The 25,031-nt window shown below is 41.6% G+C and overlaps 1 protein-coding gene across 1 annotated transcript in view; it reads right to left on the reverse strand.

Annotated features, from left to right (window-relative positions):
• LOC306826763 (neuropilin-1a-like) overlaps positions 1-25,031 on the reverse strand; it is a 77,832-nt gene that overhangs the window by 19,536 nt on the left and 33,265 nt on the right. The window contains exons 4-8 of the mRNA XM_079348279.1: positions 24,534-24,761; positions 19,623-19,793; positions 13,563-13,729; positions 4,330-4,485; positions 1,845-1,989 (exon numbers count right to left, since the gene is read on the reverse strand). Coding sequence (XP_079204405.1) covers positions 1,845-1,989; positions 4,330-4,485; positions 13,563-13,729; positions 19,623-19,793; positions 24,534-24,761 — 867 coding nt within the window. The remainder of the gene's footprint in view (positions 1-1,844; positions 1,990-4,329; positions 4,486-13,562; positions 13,730-19,622; positions 19,794-24,533; positions 24,762-25,031) is intronic.

The following is a 25,031-nucleotide window of genomic DNA, read 5'->3' on the forward strand; positions in this document are numbered from 1 at the left end:
AAAAGTTCAAAGCTACACTTTAAAAAGGTCTGACTCAGATATTTACAGTCAAGTCAAAGCTGCCCGGTGTTTCTTTTATTTATGACTTCGTGGAAACAGAAGGTGTCAAATGATGCGAGGGAGCTTAATCGCACGTTTTTGATCAGAAGTTTGGTCTGGGATTGAAAACAGAATTTGGATGAGATTCAGGCGAGATGATGAAGTAGAAGAAGGTCCTGTTTCATGTTCTGTTTCACACACACACACACACACACACACACACACACACACACACTCCTGGCTTCCCGCTTGTGTCATTATATCACCTGAATCACCTGTCTAGCACTCCGCAGCCTGTTCTCCTATGAGTAAGAGCCTAATATCTACTTTATGGAGCTCTCCTACTGAGAGTTGCTTGTAGCACATCAAGGACCGGGGTTTATATAACGTTAGAGGATGAGTAATGAGGCGGCATGATTTTCCTGCGCTGCTCTGTAATGAATAACGGTGTCCTTCTGTGGGAGTTTGGGCTCGCCTTGGAAGCGATGATTATTTTAAATCAACAGAGAGCAGCAGGAGGTTCTCATCCCGACGCCAAAAAGATGTTACTTTGATTCACGATGATGTGCAAAAAAAGCGAGAAAATGTTGTTAAAGAGGGGAGAGTGGATGTCGTGAAGAAGAACAGTCAAACGGGGCCAAAAGCAGGTAAAACTTTTAAAAGAAGTTTTTTCCTGGCTGTCGCTCACTTCCCTTTCAAAAACTTCTCAAATCTTTTCAAGTGAAGCTTGGCCCACACTAACAGATGTTTTTTTTTTAAATCTTAACAGATGCTGGGAATGTGAGCGACCCCACACACACACACACACACATGATGACAAATAATGGTAGATGTAACAATTCCCATGTGTGTGAAGAGAAACAATATGACCTAAACGCTAACAGAGGAAACAACAACCAAAGTTCTGACTCTGAAATCTCAGTCTCACTAAATCTCTCGCAGGTAAACGTAACTTCAGAGAAAACAAACATGGCGGACGACGGACAGGAAGACGTTGGGTTTGCGGTGCTTCCTTCTTTTTCCTTCCTTACTTCCTTCTTTCCTTCCTTCCTCCCTTCCTTCCTCCCTTCCTTCCTTCCTTCCTTACTTCCTTCCTTGCTTCCTTCTTTCCTTCCTCCCTTCCTTCCTTACTTCCTTACTTCCTTCCTCCCTTCCTTCCTTCCTCCCTTTCTTCCTCACTTCCTTCTTTCCTTCTTTCCTTCCTTCCTTCCTCCCTTTCTTCCTCACTTCCTTCTTTCCTTCTTTCCTTCTTTCCTTCCTACCAATTGGCTATATGATTCACTTACTAATCAACAGCGGACGATGGACAGGAAGAATTCTTTTGACGGAAACTTCAAAAATGCAAAACCAAAGTGATGACGTGAAAGTGCACTGAACATGTGACACCTTGAGTTTCCTCCTGTGGTCGTTGTGCTCAGAACAACATCAGAAATGAAACTAAACATTTTGAGTGTTTTACATTTACATTTCACATTTACAGGATTAAAGAAAACCAGAAATTGTTGCTCGAATAGTTCGAGCTCAGATCATGTTCTCGTTAAAGGAGAACAGTCTTCTGAAGTGTCCGACCCAGGAGGGACGCTGCTGACGTGTTTCTCCGTAGTTCAACGAATTGATCTGCAGCCAGACCAGAATTTTTAAATTTCCAAACATGAGATGACGACGTGTTAAACGATGATCCTGTTCTTACCGAGGCTGAACAGCAACATCCATCGCTTACTCAAAAAAACGACTCAAACAATCATTGCAAAGAGCCTGTTAAGTTGCTCCTACAGTACTTTTCCCACGTTTGTCTTTTTTGTTACCTGATGTTCTGCAGCCGTAGATCTCAAAGCGCATGCAGATGCCTTGCTCCCAGGACATCGGGCGGATTCGGATGTAGCGAGCCAGAGTCTGTTTGGGGAGGTAGGCGCGACTCTCGTCCGTCGGGTTGTGATTCCCCTGGAAGATCTGAACAACAGAAAATACACACATTTTAAATCCTCTAATAAAATCAGGAAGGCTGAAGATTCCAACATTGCAGTCCGACGCTCCCGACGTGGCGGACCATTTCAGCTGCAAGGTATCCCGCTCTCTCCCTCTGCTCTTAAACCCAGCGTCCACCTGCACGCTGCACCCCAGGGTTCAACACATGATGTCATCTCTCCTCGATTTCCGCATGTTAAATGAAATCTTGGAGGAGTGACGAGGTCGGAGTCCGGAAGCCAAACTCAAACTAGGTCCTGCTGCTGCGATAAAAATGTCAAGCAATGAAAATACGAGGTGTCTGAGCGAACTGTGAGTGGTGTTGAGAGGGGAGAGAGAGAGGGAGGTCTTTATTCTGCAGCACTTTGAGATTTGTTTGAAATAAAAACCGGGTTAAAAGTAACATCTATTATCACTGATGTTGCAACTTTTGATGACTTCTGTCACTATAAACATGACTATCCAGGCATCTGCTGCTACTGAAATGGCTTTTGTGAGGCGTGTGTCCGGACATTTTTAACTTGGGTGGCCCAGCTGGGTCACTGACTTATGTAGCGGTGGCATGAAGCAAATTTAATCTATTTACACCTTCTTTACCCATTCATGATCTGTACTTGTAGGTAAAACTATTTTGCAACATATACATTGTCTTAGCTTAACTCAAAAAGAAGATGCACAAAATCACAATTTCAAAAACGTAGAAAATTAGCATGCTAACCCTTTGCAAAACATAAATTTAACAAACATTGTTTGTAAGTGTTTTGCAAGTTTGTGGAATAGTTTGACTGCAAATCTTTAAGGAGTCTTTTAAAAAGCACCTGTCTCATGAAACAGATGTGCATACTAGTCTAATGATTCTCAACAAAGCTGACAAAATAACTGATTTTATCTTAAGTCCCACCTCTGTGAAGGTAAATAGCCAATCATAGTTTGTGAGCTTGTGGAGGCCCCTGGATCTGATTCCAAAGGGGGGGGGGGGGGCACACGCCTCCCCTGGCCCCCCTCTGGACATGCCCCTGACTTTTGATATTGCTGCATTTAACATCTGCACAAACACTTTCATTGCTTCTGTTATAGATTGGACACATCGCCACTATCCCTGATCATTTTCAACACACTTCCATTACCCTATTTTCCAACCACAGCTTCTATAATTGCTATCAAATCAAATGCTTTGCTCTATAAACCTGTATTATTTATCATCGAATGTGTGCCTCTAATACTAAAGCTTGTTCTACTTTCAGCTTCTCCCCTCTGGGTGCAGGTTCTCTAATCCCAAGGTGCAGAACAGCTTTGTCCCTGCTGCTATTTTCTAAACTAAACAAGCTGAAGCAATATTTGCTCATATCTGTTTTTAATTAATCAATTCAAGGTCTAAAGGGTTTGCCCTTACAAACTTTCATCATGGCTTTAATCTCGTTTAATACGTTTTAAATGGTTCTCTCTAATGTGTGGTTTCTTGTTGGACAGTTTTTTGTAATTGTGCGTCATGTTGGATGACTTTATCTCGCTGGCTGCAGTGCGGACACACATGAAGCAACCTGACCCTGAAAGTACTTGTGCAAACATACAACCGAGCTTTTACAACCAAAGCTAGAACTGCTAATGTTAAATATATAGTGAAGGACATTTACATTTTTACTGTCATTTCATACATGTTTCTGAAAAAGAGAAAAAAGGGACTTTATTGAACTTCCTTACTGAACATGCTCTGTCTGCCTTGTGTTGACTGTGGCTGTTGAAATTTACTTTCAGAAGTCTGAAACAGATTTATCAATTCATCAATCAAACAAATCTGTCCTTTAACTTGTATCGTAAGAGCTGACGAACGTTTTAAGATCGAAACACAATGAGTTGTTTCGTCAACGTTTGCAAAATTTAGCACCCTGGTAATTTTCTCATCATAAATTAAATTATGTCTATTATTATTCATTTAATTTATGTTATGTTGTTTGCTCTGTTTGTTCTGTCTAACTGTCAGATTGGTTTTGCTTGTTTGTTTTGGTTGGGCTGTATTGTTATTGTTTGTCAAAAAAACTAAAAAAGTTCTCATCCTGATTCACTTGTAAACAGGCCTTTGCACTTGTTGCATATCTACCAACACGCTGCAGAAAAAAGAACCTTTCAACAGCAGCGTCACTTTCAGACTTGTTTTCAGATGTAAAAAAAGGGCGGATCAGAGATTCTGCCAAACGCTGCCAGCCTTTAAAACAAACATTGATTCAGCCTCCCACACCTCTCAATGATTAGAATTCAGAGTGGTTCTCTGCTCATCAATATTAGATATGTGCGGGGTTGTTTCGGCATAAAAAGACTCGTCATTACCTTCTGCTTCGAGACCTCCTTCACAGTGACCCAGTCCTCTCCGGTGGAGCTCACGTCCACTTTGTACGAGCGGACGTAGTAGTGCTTCTTCGTCTCTTTGGAGATCGCTCCCTGTGTCCCGACGGCCGTGACGAACCGGAGAAATCCCAAATCCACCTTGAAACACAATTAATAAAAAACAGTGTTAGAATAAAGGAACATCTTGATTGATTTAGAGTAAAAGAAAAACTTTAAATGCATTACTTAGCGTCTGACTGACATTAAGAGCCATATAAGTATCATCCTGCAAATTCACCACTGTCTTGTATCATTATTCCCCTGAAGCGTATGAGAAACAACCCACTCAGAGCTCATTAATTATACTGTGATCGGTCCATAAGTAGACAGTGAAAAATCAGAGCAGGACACTGGAGAGTTATACAGCCATTTTTTTTTCTTAAGACTGCTGCCTCTTCACCTCATAATCACTCAGACTTTTTCAGGAAACATTATTCAGTAAACTCCAAACTAAACTGCTGAGAAACGCTGAAAGTCAGTGAGTCATTCTCCTGACTCATTTTCTCTCTTTCACTTCAACCTGGTGAGATGAGGCGCTGACGGCATGGAAATACTCTTGATCATTTCAGTTCCTGATTGTGGATGTGATAGGAAGCTTTTTTTTTTTTTTTCTGGTAACAAAGTTTCAGGAAAAATGAAAAGGACAAACATCGGGCCGGGGGAAATCCTCTCTCCCTTACTTATTCCATCCAAGATGTGACCACGTATCTAAAACTTCTGCTCAGGCCTCAGGTTAAAAAAAAACAGGGGACGTTTTTTTAGAGTGCATTTCTGCAAAAGCGCCTGCTGTCATTACACCTTTGTACATTCATGCTCAGCAATAATCAAATATGTAAATAAACGCCGTGATAAAAGCGTCGTCACAAGAACTTAAGAAGAAATAGAAAAAAAAGGTTGCATTTGCTCTAACAAGCAAAGACATAACAGCCAAATCAACTTGCAAACGAGGCGTCGCGTCTCTTGAAATTTATCTTGCTTGATCAGATATTTATCGTCACTTGTCTGCTGTTCTCCGTCTCACGGAAACTAGCTGGTAAAACAGGATGGGCGGGGCTGGGAACAGGAGGGGGACAGGAGGTGTGTCTGAAGACAGCGCTGCTCTGAGAGAGTAGCATTGTAAGCCTTGAAATGTCTATCTGAAAAAGTCTTATCTGTTTGACCGGAGCGGATAGTCTAAGTTGATCGAGACAACACTGTGTCTTTGGCTGATGAGAAAACCTCCTCAGTTGGTCTCCAAAGTGAGCCAGCTGGGTGGACATGCAGAGGGTTTGTGGTTTTAGGATGCGTTTTAAAAGCCCCATTAACAACGCCCCGATAATGTGTCTGCCCAGCGCCCATCAACCTCCAAAACACAGGAACAAGTTTAGGTCAGCGTTTAAACCTTTTATCACCACAGAGATTACGGAAACATAAGAAGGGGCAGCACTTTGGATTAAAAAAAAAATCATATCCTGTGTTTCCTTTGTTTTTAACTGAACAATCTTTATTTCGGAGAAGATGGCAGAACGTGACGCGGGATTGAGGTCATGTGTTTAATTTAGGCCGGCTGTGCACGTGACGTTAGAGAGACTGATGTCTGTTAGAGTCTGTTTGTCAGAGATAGACGAAGAAGTGTGCGTGACATCAAACTCATTCAGAGCATACCAGGCCGTGTGTGAGAGTGAAACAGCTCAGGATCAATTTTACACTTGTCTGCCCGCATCACTAATGACTACTGTGTGACCTGTGTGTGTGTGTGTGTGTGTGTGTGTGTGTGTGTGTGTAACCTTCTAGATTTAGAGGTGGAGTTAGGCCAGCAGCAGATTTAAAGGGAGGCTGAGAGTAAATAAGGACTAAATATTTAACAACCAGAAATAAAAAAGAGTAGAAAATATTGCCCCCTGGTTCATTTATACTCTAAAGCGTCACGCCTTCAATTTCAGATATTTGCTAGTTTTAAAAACGCATACGTGAATCTTTTCCATGGTTTAACCAGTGTGCCAAGCTAAGTTAGCCTAGTTAGCTTAGCATAAAGATTGCAAGCAGCAGGAAAAACAGCTAGCTCAACTCTCTCAAAGGTTTCACTTCCTGAATGTGACCAGTTAAAAAAAACAAAAAGAGAGAGAGAAAACCATTTGGTGTTACGATAGAAACTGCTACAAAAACTAGCAAAGACTAGCATATTTTGGTGATGGTCAGACCAGCATGACCAGCACGAAGCCCTGTTTCTACCAAGCGGTCCAGTTTGGTTCAGTACTGTTTGGTACAGTTTGGTTCAGTAAACCCTTCCACAGTCAACCATGCCCTTTTTAGGTAAGCAGTGTGTAAACCAGACGGAGATAGCTGCGTCACTTATGCTATATAGTGTGACATCATAGCATCCCAACACACAGTGTAGCTCGCTATTAATACAGTTTAATGAAGAAGAAGAACGGGACATAAAAGGGACCCTTGAGGGTTTGGATCGGTACATTTGGCAGGAGCAGGATGGTGCAGATTCCTTATTTTGGTACCATTCCCAACTTTTGACACAGGAAACGTCAATACTGTACCGAAGTGAACTGAACTACCTAATGTCTGTGCATTAGCACGTTTTGCATTTAAACGGACATTCACCTTAAAAGGACAGACTGTGCAAAATAAGTGACAACAAGACACTCAGAATGAAGCTCGTCTGTTTTAGCCGCTGTTAGAAACAAGACTAATTAACGGCCACAGCTTCAATCAGCTGAATATCCCCAGTTCTGGTTTGCTGCGGGGGAAGTTCCCACATTGATTGAATGACTCTGCTGACTGGATGCATTGTCTTGATCCTGATTGAGTTACAATTCACAAGTTTATAAACTCATTTAAAGAGTCACAAACTCGCCACACACACTGAAAGTAGCCTCACAGAAAGATCAGTTATGAAATGTTTGAATCCAGATTTTAGCTCCAAACAGAATCAGACAGAGAGGCCTCAAACAGTGTTTTATGATTTTGAATAAATCAGTCTGATCATGCCTCTCTTAATATATGTCACCCCAAGGGAAATTATTTTTGGGTGATATAAGAACATCTCTTGGCTTTACTTGTCCCCTGTTCTCTCATGAAATAAAGATCTAAGGGCTACTTCATAGATAGTAAAATCATAAGTTGTTCAGACGGCCGGGGCGTTTTTATCTCACTTTAGCGAAGACGCGTCATGAAACAAGACGGATCAAAAAGAGAAAAGATAAGAAATAGGATGCTATCATCAAGAGAGAGAGAGAGAGAGAGAGAGAGAGAGAGAGAGAGAGAGAGAGAGAGAGAGAGATAACAGAGAGCCTTACAGTGGTCTTTTTTGAAATTCAGATAATCGTTCACTGTCCACAAATACTGTGATATCGAATTTAAAAAAAAGGATTCACTCTGACTTCCTTCAAACTGCATCACAGCACGGGGTGCAGTATTTTTTCCCACAGTACCGCTGCACACCCCTCCTCTGATTCTGTGGTCGGTGGGTTTGGTAGGCAGCAGATTGCTGGAGGGTGACGTTGTTGTGTTCATTTGGCCCTTAATGTTAAGTGAGACTCAAACTTCCCCTTCAGCCAAACAGAATCACTTGTTTGTTGAGTTTGGGAATTATCAGCTGCGTTACGAAAATAAACGGCCCCTTCAGTGTGTGGGTTGCCTGTGATATACAGTATGGTGTGTAATTACGTTACCATGCAGACGCTGCTGCTGTGATATTGTACATGGGAAGAGGACTGGAGGCCATTATTTAACTTCTCCCACTCTTTCTTTTTTCAGGACAAGGGGAGGAAAATAGCTTCTGGTGGGTCTGTGCGGGCTCATGCGACTGACAGAAAGACCACTGGGAAAACATGTTTGGTGTGATCGCTCGCCCCGACGTTACCAGCTGCGTCCTGATCGCGAAATTCCCACGAGACGTGTCCCACACACACACACACACACACACACACACACACACACACACACACACTGCATGTGACGAAGACACAGAAGTGATTTATTTAGGTTCTTCTGGGAAAACAACCTGAAGGAGATGCTGAATAAAGTCTGTTGTTCATTACTAAGCTGGGTTTTAAAAATGTATTAAAGTTTTGTTATCCCTCGTTTGACAACATTTTTGGACATGAGTAGTCCAACCAAAAGTAATATTTTGATGGGTTGAAAAAAAAAAAAAAAAATTGGGGCAAAAGCCATGTTTCAAGCCACAACATAATCGCCCCTCTGACGTTTTTCCTTCCTTGCTTCTACACAAAAACCTCAAGAAATCGAAGAGATAAATCTGAAAATCACTTAAAATGTGTGACAACAAAAAAAAAGTGACTTCAGGATTCAGAGCAGGGAATAAAAAGCCGAAATCTACAAAACAAGAGTACGTGTGAGCTCTGTATTTCACTTCTGAAGACGTCAAGAATAGTTTAAATAAGAAGCCTCTCAGCTGTTACACTCCACCACTGGCCAGCTGTTACAGTTGTTTCGTTTGTTTTTTAGCAGGCCGTTCAAAGCTCCATTCTCCAGACTTCCTTCACCACGCGGCGAAGGCTAATTGCTCTACCATCTCCTAATTACTCAACAGTTGGCGGCGCCTACATTTATGCCGCAGAAAAAAGTCACACTCAGGGTTTTTTTTTTTTAAATGAAGGAAGCAAACTGCAGGAAGGGAACGTAATTCAGTCCAGTGTGTCTGAAGGAGATTGAACAGAAAACACGTCAGCTTCCTGCCAAAACAGGATACTGCTTTAGCACTGATAGTAAAAGAAAGAACCTCAGCTACTTTACTGTCATCAGAGGTTTTAGTGTTTACTCAAAAAAAAAAAAGCCCCCCCCCCTTATCTGTGGGGATGCCGAGGCTCAAATGGGGAAGAAAAGGTTGTGAAAACATGATCTTTTCTCAGCTTAAATAACTTTCATCGGCTATAATGCTTATGGAAGAAGTGGCCTAACGGACATGACTGATTGGCAGTTTTATTAGGTTATCAATCAGACTTTTTCGCAAACGTTTAAAAAATTAACAAAACGACAATTATGTTCAAAACCAGCCTCAATTAGAGGCCATGCTTGAGACGAATGTTTGTAATGTTTAGTATAGGGTTAGTTTCCACAACTATACCCCTCCACATTCTTTCACATGTTTCCTGAACCAGGGGAAACTTTTGTAATTTGGCACTACATCATCTCTATTCGCTTTTTCATGACTTTTAAACCTTGAAAACTGCTTGAGCTCATTGTTTGAATCCAAAGTTTAACTTCTCTTGGTTGAACTTTCTCTAGGCAGCCTTGAGGGTTTTTTTTTCATCCCAGACAAATTACATAAGCTAATGAAACATCTAAACCTTGCAAAAAAATCTCGGGTAAAGCCTCTAAAATTCTTCCTGGATAATTAAATGTTTTCATTTGGACTTATTGCGTGATTGTGTATCAGCTTTGTGACTGAAATAACAGAAGACAAAACCTCATTAGTGTGAAATGACTCATTGGTATTAATGAAAAAAAGAAGGGCTTTAGTCCTCGTTCTTTCTTTTAGTACAGCCTCAAGGTTTCTTTTAAACATCAGACTAATTAGATCTACTTTGTTCGGGGCTTTTTATCTTTCATGAATGACATAACTCTGATTTAATCACTTTTTGTCTCTCCTGTCATTGCATGAGAAATTACGATTAGAACAAGACAAAAACACTGGACTTCTTTTATTAAAACGGGCAACTTTGATAAAAAAAAAAAAGCTCAACAATAAAGGTCTGATTCTTGTTGGGGTTTCTCTGGGTTATTGACATTTCCGGAAGTTTTGGAGTCAACTGATTGATTCCCCCAGAGAGGTCTGCTCTGAATAATCAGACCGTTAAACGCTCTCTGGAGGATCTTTTATCTCCCCGATCTGCAGCTTCAACAACACAAGGCCCCTGAATGTGTTCTCCAGATGCTCGTCGCTGAGCTCTTCCTGGTGGCGTCAAACAGATCCTCAAGACAAACGGCGCTGTGGTTTATAAATACCTTAAGTCGGGAGGGGAAGGAAGCCTTTCCTGGGCTTACATCATGGGATTCAAAAACAAGACAATTTACTACAACCTGTAAGGATGCACCAACCGGGCCTCGTTCAGCCACAAAGACAAATATTTATTGTTGTCTCTGATCAGAAGTTTCTCAATCTTTCCTTTGACTTTCATAAAAGCTTATGTTTCTACTTCTAAACTCAACTAGTTTGGGATTTTTCAAGCCTCAAGAAATAATGCTTTTTGTATATGATCAGATTTTCACCAGTTTCAGAGTCAGCATTTTTCCCTGTGTTCATTTAAGATGGAGTCAAGTTGCTTTAAACTTTGATCTATACATACTTTTATTCGAGATGCTCAAGTTGAGAGGTACTTCGACTTCTTTTCTCCCCTTTTCCAAAGTATGGATTGATCTATAATTATTCCATTGAAAGTTTAATTAAAGTGTATTTAAATTTACAAACCAGGTTCAACTCTGGGTCCTCGAGTGGAAGCACACAAAAAGTCCAACCTCGTTTTTGAAAGACACTCTGCTCAGCATTTTTCCCCAGGATGGTCATATTTTCTCTTCTACGTCTACGTCTGTCATAGTTGCTGTTTTAATCGTGTCCAATGGCTGGCTGCTCGCCACTCCTAAACCCACATGCGAGCTGTCATTGGCTGGATGAAACACACCAGCTTCTGCTCAGAAATGTACTGTGTCTATTTCACGATATTAAGATCAGATAATTACTCTCTCTTGCTTTCATCTGATAAAAAAAAAATATTACAGATGTGGAGATTTTCCATTTAGTTGCAAAAATCCTTTTGATGAAGTGAGTCACTACAGTGCAAAAAAAAAAAAAGAGACCAGATTTATCATAAAGAGAGATAATGAACTCACAGTGCCGCAGTGTAAATCACCATCGGGGTACCATCTTCCTGACAACATCATAAATAGTAACCTGGCAACAGTGTTAATATAGCATATGGTATTAATATGAATGCCTTTAAATGAATTATAGAGGGGTTTACAATGGAGAGGGCAGGCGTGCAAGAATTAACTAAGTCATAATTGTCTTCTCAAGTAAGATGAATGGAAGGCCGTAAGGCAACCCAGGCGTTGCAAAGCGCACGTGCACCATATTTAATCAAATAAAATGGAAAAATCTGTTCACAGAAAACAAGCAGTCATAACTCAGAGTCTGAGCTTCTGGTTCTGATGATATAAATCACCAGCCCGATGTGCCTTCAGTAGGGACGGACAACAAAGCTTCACTTGAACACACAAATAGAAATCCGTCCTCACAAAACGAACCCGCTTACTACTGTACTTTCAAGCCGACGGTGGTTTGAGGATCTACTGCTGCAGATCTCATGACTCTTAAGACGAGGTTGATCTCAAACTGTCTTTATGGCGTCATTTAACACTCGGGTAGTTCATGATAAGCCTTCCCTGGTTGGTTAGGACATTTTGCAAATCAAAACCAGGATAGCAAATCCTTTATCAACCCGTTGAACTCTATTGAAAACAGTTTTTTCTTATTACTTCTTCCCAGTGAGCTCAGCTGTGGTCCAGTAGCTAAAACAAGTCCCCAGACAGACAATAGAGAGCCGCTGCTACTAATTTGGCACAGGGGTCGTCTTCCTGTGTACTTCCTGTTGTAACCCCTACAGGAAGGAAGTAGGGGTTTGTTCTTAGTGCGGGGGACATTGTGAGTTTTTCTGCTATGAGTTCCTGTCCTGGACAATGGGACAGTCAAGTCGCACCTTACAGGTCTATCTGAGAGCGAGCTCAACTACAGGTTAGCCTAGTTTTCTCTGATCCAAACAGTACTGCGAGAGGCAATGTGCTTGTACTGTAGTCTACAAAGTCTGACAATAAGTGAACAAGGATTTAAAAGGATCTGAAGTCACATTGCTATTCTGTTATCTTGTATAATTTGGTGTTAGGAGGAACCAAACATTTCTCTTGTCCCAGTGAATTGGACTTCTAAAAAAAGTCAGCTAGCCGCTACGAAGCCTGAGACTAGCTTTTGGAAAGCTACAAGCTAGCTATAGTGCAAGTTGAATTGGTTTGAAAACTCCCTGGCTATCATATGTCATTTAACTATCCTTTTACATTTTAAAGTTAGCCTAGCTTGACAGAGACGCAGTAGCTAGCTGTCGTCTCAGACTCATAAAATGACCTTACTAGCTCAGACATTAAAAAAACATGCTATGTGGAAGTGCTGGCTTCAGTGAAGCTTTAGTGCACAACGACTCCAGGGAGGAGGGGATACAGCTCTCTCCAGTGTTTTGAATTTTGGACTGCAGTACCAACTTTAAACACTAGGAGTCCGAGTTACATACTGCTCCTTTAAAGGCGACTTTCGTGCTATTTTTACGCTTTTTACAAAACAATGTCTTGCTTAATTTTCCAGAAATAAAGGCCACTGATCTGCAAACGTTATACTGAGAGAAGAAAAGCCAAAATGCACAAACACGGATGCGTTCATGCATGCATACTGAATGAAGTCTAAGTGTTGTAGGTCTAGAAGTGTATTCTACATTGTAGGTTATTGAACCATGTGATGCTGAAAGACACATTTCTATCTGCACTAAGAATTCCAAACTGCATTGTATTACTGCCTGAATAATCACATAACATCAGAAGAGTGCAAATACACTGAATATAACATGATTGGATAAACAGAATCAGTTTTTGTGTCCTTGTATCTTTAAGAAGCCTTAGCAAACATTTATGACATCTTAAACCTGAACAGCCGTGAGTCTGACAAACTGAATCAACATTTTCATTTGCTTCTTAAATCAAATCAAAATGTTGAATATGTTTAAAGAAATCCACCACAGGGCTGTTTTATTTCCACATTCAGTGATTGCAGGCTGCTACGTTAGATTTCACAGTGAATAAAGGAAATGTCAACTGAGCTTGAGAGGCAGATTTCAATAAATAATGCATGTTTGCATTTTTTTTTTCTTGCTTTTTGGGTCCCTTTTACGTGCAGAGAAGTGGTACAAATGAGTGAACAATATTCAGACCAGATGTGAGTGAGATCTCAGCGGTACAGTCAGGTTCAACAAGAGGAACAACGCAAGCATACATGCGTTATGAGCTCAGACTCTGGAATGAGGAGCTTCAGACATAATTTTAGTTTTTCTCATCGAATTTGACCTCAACGATTCACGAAAGGATAAAAACAATGGATTTTTTTTTTTAACGTGAACATTTCTGACCTGTATCCACTCCCTGACAGTGTCGTCGGAGGGCGTCCAGCCGTTCTCCTGGTAGTTGAGGCGTGATCGTTCGGGGGACCAGTTGGAGTTATACTGGGAGGAGGCTGTGATGCGCTCAGAGGAAATTTCTCCTGACTCCATTCCCAGCGGCTCCAGACAAGCGAATTCTGCAAAAGACAGAAAAACTCCATTAGTAGAAGTTGCAGATGCAGCATGGGCAATAAGACAGCAGTGCTTTGGTCAAGGATGTGGATTTAAACAGTGTTACAGTGAGGATTCATTAAATTAAGCAATATCACAGGAGAGGCAGCGATGTTATAGTGAATATCAGTGCAGATGGGATCTTAATTCTACACAGCAAATACTAGTAAGAACTCGAGTTCTTCAACTTAAAGTTCCAGTTTTGTTCCTTAAAAGGATGGCAATAAAGTTTTAGACTCAAACAAAAAAGGTAATTGGTGATTTATAGGTATTAAATCCAAAGCAGCATTTTTCCTATGCACATTCAAAAGAGAAATGTTTGTGTCCAAAATGATTGTAAATGTTCCTTTATTATAAACTCGACAGGTTTATTACACACATCATTAGCTGAATGAACTCGATTTTGGTGTTTTTCTCATTGTGTTGTCGCTGCTAATGGCTAAATTCATCATCGACCTGCACGCTTTGTGTTCTGAAGGGGACTCCGAGTTAAAGTCACAAGTCTGTGTTGGAGGAGAAAATCTCATTTTGGCTCTGTGAGTCATGCAGAGAAACAAGTGAGCATTGTGGGTAAAGTATCACTCAGACGTTGTAAAGTGTCTGTCCCTGCTCCCTGCTGGGTTCTCAGTCACAGGAGTGCAGGAGTCGTTCCAAACAGCTCCTGTGGCGACACTTCAGAGGCTGTTTGGTGACACTGGCCTTTGTACAGTATTCATACATTCACACACTGAATCTGCGTGAAGACATTTACGGCTGAAGAGCGCTGAATTTATGACTGGATCTCATTTCAATTTCAAAAACATCAAGCATTTCTGTTTCAGTGATGGCCTGAGTCTTATGTCAGACTGCCGTTTCAAGCTGCCCCTCGACATTTCGCCGACACTCTCAATGTTGCAGAGGCGCAATGAGAGCACGAAGTGGTCCCCCCTCTGTACTGTCTTTGGAGGTAGTAACAGAGGCGTTATTTGTTATTTACGATAATCATGTTCTTCTGAGCTGATCACACCACAGGAAAATCTAGACTGATCATTTTTAAACCGATAACAAAAAAAAATCACACATTTCTTTTTGTTTTGTTTTGAAGGAAGGAATCAGGCTCAAAATTAGCCGAATCATCGTGTAGCATTAACCCTGCTTGAACCGTATATTTTTTTACTCTAACTGATAAATAAGGCTCTCCTCTGAGGAAAGACTTTATACACTCTGCTGGGCTTTAGCAAACCCGTATCAAAACAGCTTTTGAGCAAATTCTAAATAGCCGTCTGTATCTCTGAGGCAGCAGTGTCCATTCTGTAACAGCAGGGGAGCACAGGGGAAGGAAGAGGGAGTGGGGGACGAAAGGAAACTTGAGTGTTTGTGTGCGTGTGGGAGGGCTGTCTGGAGACACAAGGTCTGCCAGACTGACACAAACACACTTACATCATTCAGAGTTCCACAAATAAATTAGTGGGAGAAAGTTTGCTTGCAACATCTCCGAATGACGGCAGCGATTCGTTTTATGGCACTCTCCATCGATGTTGTTTCCTTGACGATATCAGGATTATCTGGATCCGGAGATTTTTTTAAATTTAAATTTTCCAGCAAGATAAACATTAAACACCAGCCTGTTGATACACTGACATATTCTCTTGTATTTCTGTTCCCTACGCCCGCAGAGGAAAAGCTAAAATTCTCATTTTTATTCATGAGACAACCTACGGGTCTCCCTCACAGCGGGCATGAAGGACAAACTTCAACCCCGCCACTGTACCTCTCCTCTCACAAAACTAAAAGAAAAGGATGTAAATTGCCGCCCCCACCGATCACCATCAGATGATCAAAGGCTCAGCTGGAGGCCATTTCTAGTGGGGATGACTGGGACAAAGAGAGAAAAACTGTAAATTAGCTGCAGGAAGAGAACGGTTGAATCCTCCGAGGCTGTAAAGATGCTGCAGGAAGATTGCTTGAAGGCTGTTTGCAGAAGAGACATGTCGAATAAAAACTCATGAGCCCCTTTATGAGCTACACCCACGAGGCCCAAACTCTGAAAGGATTTAAAATGTCTGAAATGAAGTTTTAGCTAACTTTGCAAGTCATTCATCCATTACTTTTATAAGCTATTGCTGTTAGCATTCGTTTGTATGCTTGTAAATGTATATATGAGTGTGTGTATTTGTATTAGATACACTGATTCTGTTTTTATGTCACTGCCTGTAAAGCACAAATAAACTTTAACTTGACGTGACTCGAGCAAGTTAGCTAATTATCTCAACAATGCATTGCTAGCTATTTCAACTGTTTCACATTTATTTAACGAGAACTATATTCCAACCATTCGCTCCCTATTTACACTAATTACTTCAACTATTTGTCAACAACCTCAGACTTTTATTTCGCTTACAGATAAATATTCAAACTGTTCAGCGGTTTCTTGGCTAGCAATGTAAACCGGCTAATTATCTTAGCTGTTTAACTATTAGCATCACTCTTAGCTGCCCTTTTCTCCAGTAGCTATCCATTGATTTAATTTAAAACGAATCAATGGTTTTACATCCATCCATCAACTTGTTTTGGCAGACTATTTCAAGTTGCATTTGAGATATCTTATTATTTTCTTAAATTAGTTTAACTGGCCTATTTAAACACACTTTACGCTATCTTTAAAGCCATGCTTATAGACTTTTTCCAACCTTATGTGACAAAAAAAGAAAGTCGTGTTCAGATGTTACAGCAGACTCCAATTGTTGATGTTTCCTAACGAGAGCGTTATCCTATTTTTATCTCATATCTGCAGTTCAAATCTTTCCATATACCCTCTGGATGCTGCTAATGTAGCCTACACGTACCCTTGGCTGTGAATTACTGGCTTATAGCCATCAGAGTGGTTGTAAAATTTGGAGAAAAGATAATGAGATTTGGTTTGGTGAGAGGCTTTAATTCAATCTGCTGAGCTTAGACAGGGTCTGAAGGCAAAGCAATTGTGACTGTGTACTGTGTGTGTGTGTGTGTGTGTGTGTGTGTGTGTGCTACTAAAGCTAACATAATTAGAGCTTTGTCTAACACCAGTGCTGCTCCCAGCCATTCCAGTCAAGACTAGAGGGACCGATTTATCTCGCGCTCACACACACACATGTACAGTACAGACACATTTGATACATGCAGACAACATTCATGTTTTATCACCTTGTCATATGCACTAACCATCGACAACAAAGGGCACACACACACACACACACACACACACACACACACATGCTTATGCATCCATATAACACCTACATCTTGTGCCAGCGGCAATATGCAAACAATAGAAAAACAGAAGATAATTGCTTTGACCCGTCTAGGAGAAATGTCCACATAAATGTGTTAGTCAGGTACATTTTTCAGTTCAATGCATTCTTAGATGTGGCATCAAATATACTATGCAAATTAGCCGGCGGCTTATTTGTCAAATGAAAGGGTAAAAAAAAAAGTGGAAAAATGTGCTGAATGAAAAACAACTATCTCTGGTGATACTTCTTTTTTTAACTGAATTGATTTTTTTTCTCAAATCAAGATCTTTACTGGCTCTGTGATTGACTGCCGAACAGTCCACGGTCTAACCCCGCTTCAAACCCGATGACAGCTGTGATCGGCTCCCGCCCCCCCCCATTGTGACCCTGAACAGTAAAAGATAATGGATGGATGAAAGATCCATCATTTTGTCGGCCAACATGGATGGAAAAGTCTTAAAAGTGCTAAAAAAAAATGAACTTTGGACCACTGCTTTGGTTTATGTTTGTGAGCCATCAGGGGCTCGTCTGGGGCCCCATACAGCGCCTCTGCCCACCACCAACTCCTCCATGAGAAATCGAGACCCAAAATGTCATAAAATGCAAGACATATAACGGAACATCAACAGAACAACAGAGACCCACTAACAACTTCTCCACAACCCACTTTTGGCTTCTGACCCACCTGATAAGAACCCCTGTTTTATACCTCAGACAAATAGAAAATCCACATGCTGATTTTTTTTCAGACTATGTTAAAATAATCCAGAATATTAAAGCGTGGCCTCTGAGACAACATTGGAAAAACTGTGAATAACAGGTCATTGTTGATAGATAAAGTTGAACATATAGTCCGAGCTGTTGTCATAAATCAATCATATGTTTCCTTTTAATGAGGAAAATTAAGATTTCAACACTTTCCCAAACCACCGCGTGCACTTGGGACGACTAAAACTGCACACTCAACTGATTGAATGTCTCTATATATCAATTTAGTGAATTTTAAAGTGAATTTCATGTTATTTCTCCCTTAAAGTGTCCATGTGAACTACTGTGGGACCTTATGTAAACTCAGCACTCACATTCCTATACAGAGGTCAGCAGGGTTGAGGTTACGAGAGTGCAAAAACCCTACAGGCCAACATAACTTAAATCTCTACAGGCATTCAAACGAGGTCCCTCGGCTTCCTTTTTTTAGAATAACACGAGGACTGCATGAGAAAACTCTTGTGGTAAAATCCTGATCCGTGAAATCACCCGAGTGTATCGTTCAAAAGGAGGAGATAAAGACTTAAAAAGTGGGCCAAACAGACGACAATATAAACCACTTTTTAATCAGAACCAGATCTCGTTTTTAATTTAAAGTTACAGTCATGAGATAAGCAGCATATAAACGTTTTAAAGACGGATTCAGATCTTGATTCTGATCGTTGAAATTGAAGCCGGCCTGAATCAAACTCAAGGCAGGAATAAATCAGATTGAATTCTTCCTGCAGGAGAACATCACAGCACCAATGACGTAGATTTAAAGATTGAGTAATTTATGGATTAGGAAATGTATTTCTATTAGGGCTCGGTTGAAAAGGGCATTTTATGGCCGATATGATATAAATATAAGCGAGAGGAAAATTCTGAAACCAGTGTGTTGGCCGCTATCTCTGTTAGATCTCTCTTCAATCTGTAGAGATGAATGTAGTTATGAGTGTTTTCTCAATCCGTCATTACCTGAATCGCCCGTCTGAGATTAATAAAGTTGTCTGAAACGGATATGCCCGAGTGTTCTTCAGATGACGTTTAAAAGAGAAGAAGAAGAAGAAAAACAAGTCGTCTTTAAATTATTCGACCTTGTCAAGTGCTGATACTGTTTTATATCCTCAGGACTTTTAAATGATATTAAACTAGCTGTGACTATGAGCAGTGATGGAATCTGATTAGGATATGCATTTATGCATTTATGCATTTATCTATCTATCTATCTATCTATCTATCTATCTATCTATCTATCTATCTATCTATCTATCTATCTATCTATCTATCTATCTATCTATCTATCTATCTATCTATCTATATAAAAAATTACACATTTGCAGGTGTTGCTTTGGCTCTGGGAAATGCTGATGCTGATATCTGAACATGTTCAGACAGGAACAACCGAACTACAAAAGATAATAATAATAATAATAATAGGAGGCAGTGCGAGTGATAAACTCATTTCTCCATCGTCTAACTACATTTTTTTTGTCCTGCATGTCTGCTTGCCTCGTGTTGATGGAAAAAGTCTTCAACACATGGTTCTTTTAAAGGGTGCAAAGTGGGAAAATACCTCGCAACATATATTTCACCAGACAGGTGACTCTGAGAGGAATGAGTTGCCTGATGTGGGTCCAGTGCTGAAGTATTTCTGGAAGCCGAGTGTGGGAGTTTGCCTCCATATTTTGAGGTCGTTAACAGCGGAGGTGACAGTTTTTAATTGTGTTATTTTAAAATACGTGACAAAAAAAAAAAAAAAACATCCAGGAAATGAACCTTGCTCCTTTCTGCAGCCAGATGACATGTCTCCCCTCCCTCTCCCTCTCCCTCTCCCCTTATCACTTATCCAGCTGCTCACCCTCGTCTTCGTGTCCCGGGGGGAGGCTCCTCTCTCGGATGGTGTAGTTGGCGGAGAAGCCCTCCCTGGCGATGGCGTTATCTGTGGTGATGGTCATGGACAGGATGCCGGTGTAGGAGATCACACGGCCCGGGGACGTCTGGCCACAGTACCGGCCAATGTGGGGACCCACTGAGAGAAAAAGAGGAGGAGGGGTGGAGGGAAATGGGAGGAGAGGTGGAAAGGAGGTCAGACATAAGAGAGAAAGGAGGAGGAAAATTGAAGCACAGAAAAGTGGTGAAGACACAAAAGGGAGTGAGAGATGGAGAAGGGGAGGTGAAGAAAAAAAGAAAACGTCAGCTTCATCACTCATCACCGGCAGAATGCTTTTTATTATTCACTTTGTCCTTCTCTGCCCTCCTCGCCCTGGGAAATGTTTCGTGACTTTAAGTGCAAAAAAAAAAACCTCAAAGACGAAAGGCTTTGTTTTTCTGCTCAGAACTCCTGTTCAAACACGTCATATTTAGGTTAAAAGCAACCCAAAAACTCACAGCTTTATTTTTAACCTGTTGTGTTCAGAGTTTTTTTTTTTTTTTTTCAGACTAGCACAGAGAGGTGACAGTCCCCTGTCAGCACAAATCTCTCACTTCCTATGATTGATGTGACACCTTTTAGACGGGAATAAAGGTGAGACTGCAGGTTGCAAAAACACTCATTTTCAAAACACATTGTGAGAAACATTATTTATACGCTGCCTATTTAAAGTCACGTCAGACACAGCAAAGTGGATCGGCTTCAGTTAAGAGTGTTAAGAACTTGATGTCGTGTCCTCCTTTCAGACTCTCATTATGCAAACTCCACCACCAGGGGGCGCTCAATCAAAACAAGAACAAAAGACGAGGCTGGTGAGGAATCATGGGAGTGATTCTCTCTGCTACTCTGCCCTCACCCCCCCTCGATGAAAATGAACTCAGAGTTGAGCTTGGTCAAGACTAACGGGCGAAACAATCCTGAGGAAGAGGATATGCTAACCGATGATTTATCCAAGTTACTTCACGTTTTTTTTAATCACAGCAAGCGCACACAGCAACCCTTTACGTAGCCGTTCTTTGTCGTTACATCCGGTGTTACCACGGCAACGATGATCATTGTTCTGCCCATCGGGAGAAACAAACAAGGAAACCTCTGAAGTTTCCGTTTCTTAATACTTTAGAGAAATATTCTTCATAGAGTGGCTGCTACTTTAGGAAAAACAATAATTCTTTTGAATAAATTTAAACCAAAAGTAATATTCCCTATAACTTTTTCTCTTTTATATGTGAATGTTTGTTTGTTTGTTTGAAGGCAGCTTGCTTCCATTGACTGATGCTACTTATCGCATAGAAATAATGTGTTACAATTATACTCAATAAACTCCTCGAGCGTCAATTTGTTGATTTTGATGAGGTGAACAACACTACGGTGAGATGGACCGCCATGCTGGATGACTGACGTGAATAAAGAGATCCTGCACGCTCCGATGTGCTGTCACATTAGAGGCATGAAGTAGTTTAAACATCCGCTGTTACAACATGATTTTTCCTACATGCAGCACACAGATGACACACACTGTCTCGTGTTGCTGACGTCTCTGCCTGCCCACAGCTTGCTGCCCATTTCATCCTGTTCCTATCGGAGAGAAACAATGCCAGGCCTGCGCTGCCTCCTGTTCCTGAGCGATACTGTATCAGCAGGACTCACCGAGGGAACATGCAGTCCCACAGTGAAGTCATGCATGTCAAGAAAAAAAAAAAAGACATGATTTCCCCCCTCAGCTCCAGGGGTAACATGACTTAAAAATAACATGAGGCGATCACATTGGCATGCAGAGCTTTTGTAATCTGATGGATTATGTTTATCAGTTACAGTTAAAAAGCAGGTAGTGGCTAATCTGTGACGGATTACATTCTGAATTATTACAGCCTTATCAGAGGGGCTGTGAAATAAGGCGGTCTGCTGTCGATGCTATCAGCTACAAAATGGGAAAATCCCCTCAAGCAATGCGGCTGCATTTACATTTATGTAGGACACGGTTGTATCTGATGGGGGGAAAAACGCAGCTGAAGGAGATTTATTAACTGTGTTTTATTGCGATACGTCTGAGAGCGTAAAAATATAGATTAAAAAATGAGAATCTACTCTGCTGTTTCAACACTGTGCACACAAAACTCATCAGGTGTGTGTGTGTGTGTGTGTTTGAATCCCACCGGAATACAATCATTTCCTTTGAAGAGAAGATTATGAGCGTTCAAAGGAAAAGAAAAAAGCAACAAAAAAAAAAGCAATGCATGATGGGAATGTTTGGGGTTCATGTTAACAGTGTTGATGTGTTTGATGGGATGAAAAACTACATCCTGGTCTTCACCCTGCTGCAGAGATGCTTTGTTATCTGCACTGACACACGTGTTCGTTCTGCAAACAGAACCACAGGCTTCACAGCATCAAACACACACACACACACACACACACACACACACACACACACACACACACACACACACACACACACACACACGCACAGATCATTTGACAGGAGAAGCTCTGGCATGTTGTGTATGCTGGCACGTCTTTAAAGTGTGTGTCACTGTCTGTATACCTGTGCCAGTCTCCCTCTGGTTCCCATGCCAGTCTCCTCCCTGGCAGTAACCAGGCGAAGCTTTGGGCAACAGCCGCGAGTATTGTGGGCAGCCTGGCAGCCCACTCAGGCCTGTCCAAGGTATGTCTCCCCCACCATTATCTGCACACTGTACGCCTAATTAGACAACAATAGGAGCCGAGGAAACACTGTCCAAACTCCGAGCGAGGGGACGGAGCAGAGCGAACAGAAAGGAGGGGAGGAGGGAGCAGGATGTGTCTTCGTCATGCAGAGAAATGGTTTTGGTGGAGGAACAATGAGCAATCTGTGGAGGAGTCCTTTCAGTACATCCAGCCTCCGTTTGTGTGCACGGGAGGATGAGTTTTTTAAGATTAAATTAAAACAAGTGAGTCATTAATGATGACTATCTGCTGTGATTGTCTGAATTGACACTCACAGCACGCTAAATGCACCGTTTAGGGAAATATGCTTTTCTCTTTAAAGTGAGCTGAGCTGGAGCTGCTGCTGAAAGCTGACGTGCTGTTGCTGTATGAGCCGCCGCGATACAACGTCATGTAAGTTATACTTGGAGACATCGATGGTAAACATATTCTCATTCTCAGGTCGGTTTCAGTCGTTGGCGTTGACTATGATCAGCACGTAGGAGTTCGTTCTTACCAGAGGGTCGGGGGGAGCAGCAGAGAGAGTCATTTCTGTGATTCCCCATCAGCCTCGACGTCATCTTTAGTTATTGTTTTGATTGAGAGCCACCTTGGCTCGGTGGGTAAAAACTAGGATCAATATTGGAGATGCTTTTTGGAAAATGGTTTATAGACCGATGCAGAGCTGGCTGCGTGCACAGCGACTCTAAGGAGGAGGAGAAGGAGGCTGGACGGTATGGGCTGGAAGTGTCCCATAACTATAAGGCAGATAGTGTCTATTGAGCCTGCCAACACATAGGGATACAGTATTATCGGAGAAATTCATAAATTAGCAAGATCCTTAGTTTAGAGAGAGGAGCGCTGCAAAATATGACTCCAAAAAGAATATATTGTGCTTGAAATATTCCTGATAAAGTCCCCCACCCCCCCTCCAAAAAAAAACAAAAAAACACAACATCCTGCTGTAGAAGATAATTCTCTCTAAAACTCTAAAAATCCCTTCCTATTGTACCTGCTCTCCTCCCTTCACTCTCTCTGTCGCGTCTTTATCAACCTATTCTTCACCTCTGCTTTCGTCTCCGTCTCTCAATCTGAGCAGGTCCCACCACCTGCAGGGAAACCATCCATCCTCTGTTCTCCTCCTCCTCCTCCTCCTCTGCCTCACCTCCGCCTGTCTCTGTCAGTGTCTCCTGTCTGTTCTCTGTCAACCTCTGCAGGGAGAGGCCGTCTCCAGCATCTCTTTCATTCTTTTTTCATCTCCCAGCTGCTCCACAGCTCTGCATACGCTTGTTCCTGCACACACCCTCCACCTGTGGAGAGGCAGTCCTGTCGCTGCCCTTCATGGTTTCGACTGTCTGACATCACACCCCTTCATGTTTTTTTTAAATCCTCACTGCTTCATCTTGAAAATGCATCCTTTTTTTAAAAAATATATATATGTAGTTTATTTACGGCCATAACACTGTTTGTGAAACAGGAAGTGAGAGTTCAGAACATGCTTCAAAAATGTCAACTTTGGATGCAGATACACCCATATCTCACTTCCTTATTTGTATATTTTTAGCAACGTGTTAGAATGTGTTTCTTAGAAACGGCCCCATGTTTGAAAATGTAATAACAATCCAATGAATACGTGTCAGCAGGCACGAGAAGATGCTTCCTCTGTGCCATTTTGCAAGCTTTCTCATGATCTTGTAAGAGTGAACTCTGTGTGGATATTTGAATCAGTGTGGATGATTAATGTAGTCAACAGTAGCAGTAACTTTCCCAGTGTGTGGTATGCTGACTGAAATAGCACAGTTTAAGTGGTTAGGGAGCCACAGCAGTGGTGCCTACATGTCCCAGGATGCATTGCATGCAAGCAGCTACAGCAAGAGCCTCTCTCGCCTGCACATCTAAAGCTGTATGCTCGCTTTAAGTAAAAAAAAATCCAGTCAGTTACACAGCTACTCTTACCGAGTCTGCTACCTGAAGTTGCTGCTTTGGTGCGATAAAAAAAAAAACGGATTTTAAAGCTCCGCCAGGAAGCAACCCGGGAAGAAAGGGAAGCTCAATGTGGAGGTTTTTTCTTCCTTTAGGATTTGATAAGCACTAAGTCTACGAGCTCTTGTTTTACCCGTCCACACACTTCAGAAACAGTCCCTTGGTTCTCCTCACCTGCGGGGAATCCATCCCAGATCTCCAGCCAGTCGTATCGGCAGAGGGCGCCCGGCGGCGGCGTGGTGTCCGGCTCCATATCAAAGCTGTCAAACTCCACCACGATCTCTGACATCTTGGGGGCGAAGATCATAAAGGTGCAGTCCAGGTTGTTGGGGTACTTCTCAGGGAAGCCTGGGGTCTTTATGACGCCTCTGGGAGCCGTGAAGTTCCTGGAACATTCTGGACCTGCGAGCAGAGAAGATTGAGACGAGTGATTCTCGGTTCAAGAGAGGCGCGAACTCTCGGAGGTCAGGAGTCACAAGACTGTTAAACACACGTTATTGACACTTGGAATAATATTGAAGCCTTTCTGCACTCTTTGCTTGGTAAATATAAAACATGTTTGGATGTAAATAAATGTGTATCAAGCACACATCAATAGAAGTCAGATGTGCCTGAAAGAAACCTCTGGTGCTTGTTTGAGCTGATTTTGACCTTTTTGTCTTTTCTGCTGCG

The sequence above is a fragment of the Symphodus melops genome (genome assembly GCF_947650265.1).
Source record: "Symphodus melops genome assembly, chromosome: 7".
Taxonomy (NCBI): Eukaryota; Metazoa; Chordata; class Actinopteri; order Labriformes; family Labridae; genus Symphodus; species Symphodus melops.